This window comes from Mastomys coucha, unplaced genomic scaffold, assembly GCF_008632895.1.
Source record: "Mastomys coucha isolate ucsf_1 unplaced genomic scaffold, UCSF_Mcou_1 pScaffold22, whole genome shotgun sequence".
NCBI classification, from domain to species: domain Eukaryota; kingdom Metazoa; phylum Chordata; class Mammalia; order Rodentia; family Muridae; genus Mastomys; species Mastomys coucha.
In genome coordinates, this window is record NW_022196905.1 from 182,023,232 (window position 1) to 182,033,280 (window position 10,049).

Here is a 10,049-nt window from a genome sequence, read left to right on the forward strand (position 1 = left end):
AACCTTTAAAGTTACCTGTATTGTTTTATATATAGTTGAAGTTTACTATGATCTTACAATTATTTGTTTTCCCTTTAAACAGGATTCACTAGCAAAATTTGCAGGCAGAAAACTGAAAGACTGTGGAGAAGATCTTCTTGTGGAGATCTCTGAAGTGTTGTTTAATGAATTGGCTTTCTTTAAGCTCATGCAAGACTTGGATAATAATAGTATAGCTGTCAAGCAGAGATGCAAGAGAAAAATTGAAGCAGCTGGGGTGAGACAGTCTTATGCAAAAGAGGTAAGTTTCACTTTGCCTGTAAGAATAGCTATTATTAACTTATAAATATAGGTCTTGGTCATTATTAATAAATAAAATTTCATTTAACCTTAACAAGAATTACAAAAGTGTGGTAAGAATGTAGTTCTTTTTATTGTTATTGTAGTTATTTTTAGGGAAACCAATTATTCAAATTGTATATCAGTATGTGGTCTACATACCAAACTTAGGATTCAAAAAGGGTAAATAAAAGACAGGAATTGGTGCTTACTGTGAATTGTGAGATGCCCAGTTCACTTTAATATTGCTAATTAAGAGCTCCAAAGAGGGGAGAACTGGATCTTATTCCTGGCCAGCTCTCCTATCATAGCTGCTGACAAATGCCATAAAGCTTCCAAGAATATGTGTCCATTAGATAGAGTTTTAGGTTTTTTTTTTAAATCACTTTACATCCTGCTCACTGCCCCCAGTCTCCATGATCCCTCTCCCCTTCTCTGAGAGGGTGGAGTGTCCCCCAACCTTGGCACATCAAGTCTCTGCGGGGCTAGTGCATCCTCTCCCACTGAGGCACACAAGGCCAGCTAGAAGAACATATCCCATTTACAGGCAGCAGCCTTTGGGTTAGCCCCTGTTCCAGTTCTCTAGTTTTTCTGCATCCAAAACTAGATCAGTTAGTTCTGTAATGTAAAGCTTATTAGGAGGCGTTCTTATAGTAGGCACCCTTTTCCTTACCCTCTGACCATAAAAAAGGGAAGCAGGCCAAGACCCAGACGAGAAAGAGAGAGAGAAATCCTTCTAAGAATCTTAAAATAGAGTTAGGCCATCTTTGCCACATTGTTTCTGTTTTTACTCTAGATATAGATTCATTTTAAACATTGTCAAGTACTTCAGGAAGATAAACCAGCACAATACCATAGTAAGTTGCTAGAAACAGGTCTTTTAGGCTCTTTTGAGTAGGCAATCTCATGAAGGTCTTCCCAGGTCCTGAAATAGGAGCTGACCTCAAAGACAGGAGTTCTTCATGAAGAAAACTCGGTGTAGTGATTCTAAGACAGGATTGAGCAGTTGAACAAAGTAGGGCCATAATGGCAAAAGTACACTAAGGAGAGTGGTATTGTGATCTGGTGATGGAGTGGGCATAGAGGATTTGCCTGGTAAACAAAGCTAATGCCAAAGAAAGTGATGTGGTATGAATGTAGGAAGTGAGGTCATAGGGATAGTTTACTTAGTCTTTAGATCCAAGTTACGGTTGGTGTTTGAGATATCTTTATATGGTCTAAAGATTGTGGAAAAGTCTAAAGTAGGATACCATTATTTCATGTAAAGTTTAAAATAATCTTCTAGATAACATATTAAGTGGGGACTGTCAGAGTAGTAATGGAATTGGGTAGACTAGTTATAAATTGAATTTTCCAGATTAGAAATTATAAGGGAGCTAGTTGAAGTTAAGCCTGGTTCTTCCTCCTAGCTAATGCTCCCAGAAATAAGACTCAGACTCAACCCTTACAAATACATTGGCCATATTGCTAGGCTCTTCTCTCGCTAGAATCATAACTTAAGATAACCTATTTATTTTAATCTACATTCTGCTATGTGGCTGGTAACCTATACTCAGGTATCATGAGTCAGTCTTGTCATATCTTCCCGGGTGAACTGCCTTGCCTGGCTGTCTCTCAGAATTCTCTCTGCTTCCCAGATGTCCCACTTTCTATTCTACTCTTTCTTACAGGTGATATGTTGTTGTTGTTTTTTTTTAATTGACAGGTGATATATACATACAATACATAAGATATTCTCACTCTCCAGTCGGTGGTGGCGCACACCTTTAATCCCAGCACGTGGGAGGCAGAGGCAGGCGAATTTCTGAGTTCAAGGCTAGCCTGGTCTACAGAGTGAGTTCCAGGATAGCCAGGGCTACTCAGAGAAACCCTGTCTCGAAAAACCAAAAAAAAAAAAAAAAAAAGATATTCTCACTCTACAACCTAGAGCAGTGGCTTAGAAGTTAAGAATCCTTATTGCTTTTGTATAAGACCTGAGTTCAGTTCTCGACATACACATGGCTCATAATTACCTATAAGTCCAGTTCTAGAGAATCTTAAATCCTTTTCTGGCCTCTTTGGGCACCAGCCAGGAATGTGGTACACATACATATATGTAAACAAAACTTTCATACAGTTGAGTATAGTGATGCATGCCATTAATCTCAGCACTTGAGAAAGAGGTATAAGGATTTCTGTGAGTTCAAGGCCAGCCTGATTTACAAAGTAAGTTCTATAATAGGCAGGGCTACATAGAGTGTCCCTATCTTAAAAAAACCAACAAACCCTTCATACACATAAATAAAAAAATCTTTAAAAGAAAGACGTGTTAAGCTGGACCAGGGAGATGACTTAGATTAAGAAAGAAAGGAATTATCAAAGAAAAGACTTAGATTAAGCATGAGAACCCGTGCTCAAATCTCTAGAATCCCATGTAAAACATGCTTGTAACTTCAGTACTTCTACAATAGGATAGGAGAATCCCTGGAAGCTTGACAGCCAACCTGTCTAGGTATATAGCAGCAAACAAACAAACTGAGACCCTCTCAAGGTAGAATACGAAGAGTAGTATGTGATATTATCTTCTCCTTTCCACAGACACACACAGTACACATTTTTTTTTAAAGGAAGACAAACATTAAGAAAGGATAATGAGGGGGTATGATAAAGTATGTCATTTATATGTGTAAAATTGCGAAATAATTTTTTTCTTATTTTAACTTTTATTGCATTATGATGAGAAAAATTACATGATTTCAATTTATCTGAATTTGTTGACATTTAAAAACATTTTAAGTAAATAGAATTAAATCACATTCTTGAGAAATAATTTTTTTAAAGGGATGATAAGCTAAAATCTTTAGTTGTTAAGATATGGATAATTACATCCAGAACAGTGATGAGAAAAGTTACATGATTTATTTATTGAGATTTAGAAAAACTGGAATTACAAAAGTGTTCTTGCTAAATTCTTCTTAATTGATTTGCTATTAGGCCAAAAGGATACTTGAAGGAGATCATGGCTTACCTGCTGGAGAGATTGATGATGAAGACAAAGTATGTGCTAATTAATATCTATCAGTAATGCTTTTAGAACAAAACAAAATTTTAACAGCTTTTATCTTTTTTACAATTAAAGTATGTAGTTAAATCTCTCTTTTCTTCTGGAAAACCATGTTTTTTTCTTTTAAAACAAAGTAGAATATCAAAGGTAATTGGTTCACAGCGACTACTGTTGCAATGAAAGCTCTACCATGGATACCTTTTTAAGTACTCTAAGGAGTTAATTATCTACATTGTTTACAGGACAAGGATGAGACTGAAACTGTTAAGCAGACTCAGACTTCAGAGGTATATGATGCTAAAGGTCCCAAAAATGTAAGATCTGATGTTTCTGATCAAGAGGAAGATGAAGAAAGTGAACGGTGTCCAGTGTCTATTAGTAAGTTTAAAGGCTTTGAAACATTTATACATACACTTTCTATAGTTCACTTAAAATTTGTGGGGGTACAGTGAGTATTGTGTCAAACTCTGGATTTGCATCCAAGTACCATTTTGACTGAATGATCTGTGTGACCTGATTAAATTACCTTGCCCCTGAGCACCACAGCTTCTAGTGTGTTCTGATTTGAGTACTTAAGATACAGTGTATAAAGTGCCTGTGGTACTCTGCCATGCGATAGACTGAGTAGGTACATGTGCTGATGCACTGCAGTAGGAGACTGAGGTATAGGGTAATTTTAGTCTAGGAGTTAGTAACAACAACACAATGAGACTTTTTTTTTTTTAAAGATTTATTTATTATTATTATAAATGAGTACACTGTAGCTGTCTTCAGATACATCAGAAGAGGGCATCAGATTTCATTATTGGTGGTTGTGAGCCACCATGTGGTTGCTGGGACTTGAACTCAGGACCTTCAGAAGAGCAGTCGGTGCTCTTACCTGCTGAGCCATCTCACCAGCCCCAAGATTCTTATCTACACCCTGTCCCCAGTCCTGAAGATTAAGTTGTGAGCTAACTAAAATTTGTATGTAATCAATTTAGATCTCTCTAAAGCTGAAAGTCAGGCTTTAACTAATTATGGAAGTGGAGAAGATGAGAATGAGGATGAAGAAATGGAAGACTTTGAAGAGAGTCCTGTGGATGTCCAGACTTCACTTCAGGCTAACATTGAAACTACAGAAGAAAATGAGCAGGACAGTCAGGTATTTTGTTACAAACCAGTTCTATTTCAGCTAATGAAAACAAGAGCTTTCTGAAAGCTGTTAAAGTGTATACTTTTTTCCATTGTTATTTTCAGGAATAAAAAATATTTATTAAAAAATTAGTATGTATATTAAGATTTGAAACATGCCAGCCATGTGGCATTTGTCTTTAATCCCAGCACTCTGGAATCAAAAGTGTGCAGATCTCTCATGAGTTCAAGGCCAGTCAGAGCTACAAAAGGAGACCATGTCTCAAAAGCAAAAAAAAAAAAAAAAATCTGAAGCACTGGTTTTATTTTATATCTAATAATCTTTAAGACACTTCATCTTCTTTGTAACAGGTTGTAAAACTATAGGATAACTGTAGGATATCTGTTCATATTTTCCTCTTACTCGTGAATTACAGTAGTATGTAACAAGTGTAAATCATTTCTTCTCTTGCCTTTACTTCAGCCCAAGAGGCCATACCTGATACAGTTTCTTCTGTCTGTTGTACCTTGAGTGTTTGAGATTTATAGAGATATACTCTGTGTGTGAGATACACATGCTCATATACATATTTTGAAATAAATGGCTTAGTTTCCTTGGAGTTTCTCTATAAAGCATTTTTTGTAGACAGCTTACTTTCTGATAGGAAGTCCGAGCTGTTGGTCTTTGTTGGTACTTTCCTTGCAATGGTTTCTTCAAAAAAGGTTCTCCTTTCTCCACCTTGGGTCATCGAAGTTTTGTTGCTGATGTTCTTAAGTTAAATGGATAAAGTAGGTGTCATTATATATCATTACACTAAACCCTTATTTTCAGTGTGATTTTTTTTTTGGGGGTGGGGGGCCAGGGAGTTTCAAGACAGAGTTTCTCTGTGTAGTCCTGGCTGTCCTGGAACTCACTCTGTAAACCAGGCTGGCCTCGAACTCAGAAATCTGCCTGCTTCTGCCTCCCAAGCGCTGGGATTAAAGGCATGTGCCACCACTGCCCGACTTGTGATTTTTTTGTTGTTGTTTTTGTTTTTGTTTTTTACCATGCCCTTATCTATGCATTTTTTTTTTTTTTTTGTAAATTCTACCTCCCTCTACTCCTACCTTTAATGTGAAGCTAATTCAGGTCTCTAAAATGTCATCTTCCATGAAAAACTAGAAATCAGTCCTTCCTTAAAAGACTACTCCCACCAGCATCACTCCTTGTGATCATCAGCCACTACCCTACCATCATGGTCCTCCCTAGTATGGTTACTTCCTGTGGGATGAATCTCAGATTGTTTCTCCCTCTGATATAAGCCCTTGATTTTGTACATCTTCCTCTTCATTCTCACTTCTGTGTGATTCACTTAAAGGTTACAAATATATCATTTAATTTTGAGAGATCTGGAGAAAAGTGATAAAAACTTGTAGGATCTTCTTTAGTCTAGTCATTTAAGTTATTTTGTGTTTATTTAAGTAGCAAATGGTTTTAGTTACCCATCTTTTAATTGTTAACTAAACCCTCCTTGAAGCACTGTTACATTTCTTGTTTTATAGCCCTGGGGTTGAATACAAACCGCACAGTATTATTTTTTCTATAGGAAACATATTTTAAGGCCTTTTAAAACATATTTCTCTTTTAGGTTCTACAACATGATCTTGAAAAAACACCAGAAAGTACAAATGTACCATCAGACCAAGAACCTACTAGTAAAAGTAAGACATTTTTCATTTATGTATTTGTTTGTGTATTTATTTTGAGAGAGGGTCTCTATATAAATCAGACTATCCTCCAACTTGAAAGATCTGCCTGTTTCTGTTTTCTGCATTGTAAGGTTAAAGACATTGGACCCTTGCCCAGTACAATTATTTTTATGTTTCTATATTCATTTTTTTAAAGATTTTATTTATTTTATGTATATGAATACACTGTAGCTGTCTTCAGACACACCAGAAGAGGGCATCAGATCTCATTATAGATAGTTGTGAGCCACCATGTTGTGCTGGGAATTGAACTCTGGACTTCTGGAAGAGCAGTCAATGCTCTTACTCTCTAAGCCATCTCTCCAGCCCCCGTGTATTCAGTTTTTTAATGCATATGTACCTAAGTATATGTACATGTATCACATGCATGTAGTGCCCTCAGAGGCCAGAAGAGAGCACTGGGCACTAGATGATCTAGAACAGTTGTGAACTGCTTGATGTGGTGCTGGAACCTGAACTCCAGTCCTTTATGAAAGCAGCAAGTGCTTTTAACTGATAAGCCATCTCCTCGGTACCCCTAGCCTTCTTTATAGATATTTGACAAAAATTTATCCAGAGTTTTACTTTTTAGATACAAATGGGAGGGGTGTGTTTCGTTTCAATTTGTCTTAAAATAATATTCATTGTAGGGCTTTAGTCGTAAAACAGTTGGCCTTGAAAATTCTAAATTAAAATGTTCCTAGCTAAATCTGTTCGATTAACTTGGGAACCATGAGTAAGAAAAGGATAGGGATCTTTTCTTTTGAATCTTACATGCCATGATTACTTTCATTCAAATATTTGGTCCTTAGTGTTACAGAGTAAAATGGAACAAATGCTTCATTCGTCTAATGCTGAGACTTTCTTTTAATGCCAGATGATCAAGACAGCTCTCCTGTGAAACCTTGTTATCTCAATATCTTGGAAAATGAGCAACATTTAAATAGTGCTACTCATAAGGACTCATTTACTGCTACTGATTCATGTAAACAGCCTGACCCTATGCCATTATCCTTGACTGCAAGTGAAACCTTAGTGCCTAGAGTCAAAGAAGCTAAATCTGCTCAGGACACTCCCGAGAGCTCTCTGCCTGGAAGTCCTGACACTGAATCTCCAGTGTTAGTGAACGACTATGTATGTAATGTTTACATTTCCACATACTTTTGCATGTCTGTATATTTCATTTTCAATAGTAGCACATTGAATATATAAATCAATCTCTAGCTTGTGCTTAGGTTTAGAACCTGTCAGAACATTTATTCTTTAAAACTTACTTTGATAATAAAGGGATAATAATTAAATAGCCACTTCAAAATCTGAAAGATTTTATAGTTTTAAAAATCAAAGAATTAGGTTGGGGTGACAACTTTTAAGAGAGTTCATGTTTATATCTGAAATGCTAATAACACATTTTAAATCAGTTAATCTCTTACACTATCTTTTTTTCTTTTTTCTTTTTTTTAACTTCTTAGCTATTTAGAGCATTTTAAAATTCTCTGATATACCTAAAGGTTTAAATTTGGGGTATGACAGAAACCTGTTTGACAGTCATTATTTTTATATAGCAAATTGCATAACAGTGTACTAAGGAATTTCACTTATAGAAATACTTTAGTTTTTACTCTGAACCTTGATTTCATTTAAATTTTATAGCAAACAGGTTAGTTTGAAGATGTGTGTGTCGTATATTTTTAATATAAAATTTCCTAGCATAAATGAAAAGTGTGTAGCATAATGTCTTAACCCAGGTGGGTACAGTGTATCTCTCTCTTCTTTTTGTTCTTTGGTTTGGTTTCTTGAGTTTGTTTTGTGGATTGGGCCAGTCTGGAACTTGATAGGTAGACAGACTAGCCTGGAACTTTAGGTGTTCCTCCTGCCTCTGTGCCTTCAGTTCTTTTTTAAAAATTCAAATCAATTTTGTTCTTAAAGTTTTTTTTCATAGTTATGGCTTATAGATTGGTCAGAAAGGGAATGTTTCAAAAACATCAGTTTAAACTTTCAAACAGCCTTATTTTCATGCTGTATATACTTAAGTTTCAAAGCTCTGAAAATTGCTCGATTTAATCTTTAAAACATTTTTGCAGTATTTATTTATTTAATGTGTATGTGTCTTGAGTATATGTATGTTCACAGTGTGTGTTCAAGAGCCCATAGAAGTCAAAAGTAGGCATTGGATTCCCCTGGAATAGGAGTTGCCGATAGTTGTGAGCCACCATGTTTAGGATTGAATCTCAGTCCTTTAGAAGAGTAGCCAGTGAAGTTAACCACTGAGTCATTTCTCCAGCCCCTTTTAAAAATATCTTATTTAATTAGTAGAGTGTACATGTGCATGCAAGTGCCCTATCATGTGTGAAGGTCAGAGGCCTGCAGGAGTTTGTTCTCTCACCCACAGTGTGGTTCTAGGCTTAGACTCAGGCTTAGCAGCAGGTGCCAGCTGAGCCATCTCATGGGCCCCTACCAAATTTATTCTTGTTTGTTTGTCTTTGATGTGGTCGCTGTGTATTCATACTAGCCTGGAGCTTGCTATATAGAACAAACTGGCCTCCAACTCAGAACTCTGCTTGCCTTTTCCTCCTGAGTGCTGGGATTAAAGTCATGTGTTCCTCTTACACCCAGCTTGATTTATTCTTACTATCATTTGATGAATATAAAATTCTCATAGGAGATTTTCTATTGATAATACCTCAAAACTAGATTACAAGGTTTTTTGAGTTTGAATTTTTAGACAGAGATCCATGCTGAAATTTTTTTCACAAAACAGTAAAATGATTAGTGCTATGTTCTCTGAAAATTAATGACTGTGTAAGAAATATCTGGGACCTGGGTAGATGGCTCAGTGATTAAGAGCCCTGGCTGCTCTTCCAAATGATCCAGGTTCAATTCCCAGAACCCACATTGTAGCCCACAACTGTCTGTAACTCCAGTCCCAGGGGATCTGACATCCTGAGACAGTCATGGGTTGCTGATGATTTAAGACCTCTAAAAATTGCAAGTGATAAGCCGGGCAGTGGTGGTGCATGCCTTTAATCTCAGCACTTGGGAGACAGAGGCAAGCAGGTTTCTGAGTTTGAGGCCAGCCTGGTTTACAGAGTGCATTCCAGGACAGCCAGGGCTACACAGAGAAACCCTGTCTCAAAAAACCAAAAAAGAAAAAAAAGAAAAAAAAAAAAACATTGCACGGAAAAATTAGGTAGAGAAGAGAATTCATGTTGAAGAAAAAAATTGAGACGTGAATTACTAAATTCACAACTAATATTTGTATATGAACCTTAACAAATATAGTAAGTTAAAAAGATTATAAATATTATATTCTGAATATAATTCTGATACATTCCACGAACATAAATTGTATGGGTTATTGAAAGACCTTTTTCTAGCATATATAAGACCCTTGGTACAATCCTTATTACTACCAAAAAAAAAAAAATAATAGGAAGAAGGAAAGAAATAATTGTTGGTTAGTTATTTAACTTCCAATGTTGTAACTACTATTTATTATTCATTTAGCCTTTGTAAACTGGTTTTTACTTTTTTTTTTTAAAGATTTATTTATTGTTGTAAATAATTACATTGTAGCTGTCTTCAGACATAGCAGAAGAGGGCATCAGATCTCATTATGGGTGGTTGTGGTTGCTGAGATTCAAACTCAGGACCTTTGGAAGAGCAGTCAGTGCTCTTAACTGCTGAGCCATCTCTCCAGCCCCGTAAACTGGTTTTTCAATGAAGAAAAAAAGCCCAACAGTATTTTCATAGCACACATATACCCTGTTTTGTGAATCCACTTTATTTCTTGGGATGAGTGATTTAGATTTTGATATAAAAGTAGAAGGTGTTGTTTTTTTTTTTT

The 10,049-nt window shown here is 36.1% G+C and overlaps 1 protein-coding gene across 11 annotated transcripts in view; it reads left to right on the forward strand.

Moving 5' to 3' along the window:
* Positions 1 to 10,049, forward strand: part of Pcm1 (pericentriolar material 1) — a 105,040-nt gene that overhangs the window by 91,434 nt on the left and 3,557 nt on the right. For 10 of the 11 annotated variants that reach the window (XM_031339604.1, XM_031339602.1, XM_031339600.1 and 7 more), the window contains 6 exons: positions 83 to 280; positions 3,292 to 3,354; positions 3,604 to 3,739; positions 4,345 to 4,505; positions 6,103 to 6,175; positions 7,080 to 7,336. In XM_031339604.1, coding sequence (XP_031195464.1) covers positions 83 to 280; positions 3,292 to 3,354; positions 3,604 to 3,739; positions 4,345 to 4,505; positions 6,103 to 6,175; positions 7,080 to 7,336 — 888 coding nt within the window. The remainder of the gene's footprint in view (positions 1 to 82; positions 281 to 3,291; positions 3,355 to 3,603; positions 3,740 to 4,344; positions 4,506 to 6,102; positions 6,176 to 7,079; positions 7,337 to 10,049) is intronic. The other variant, XM_031339601.1, reaches the window with a different exon arrangement.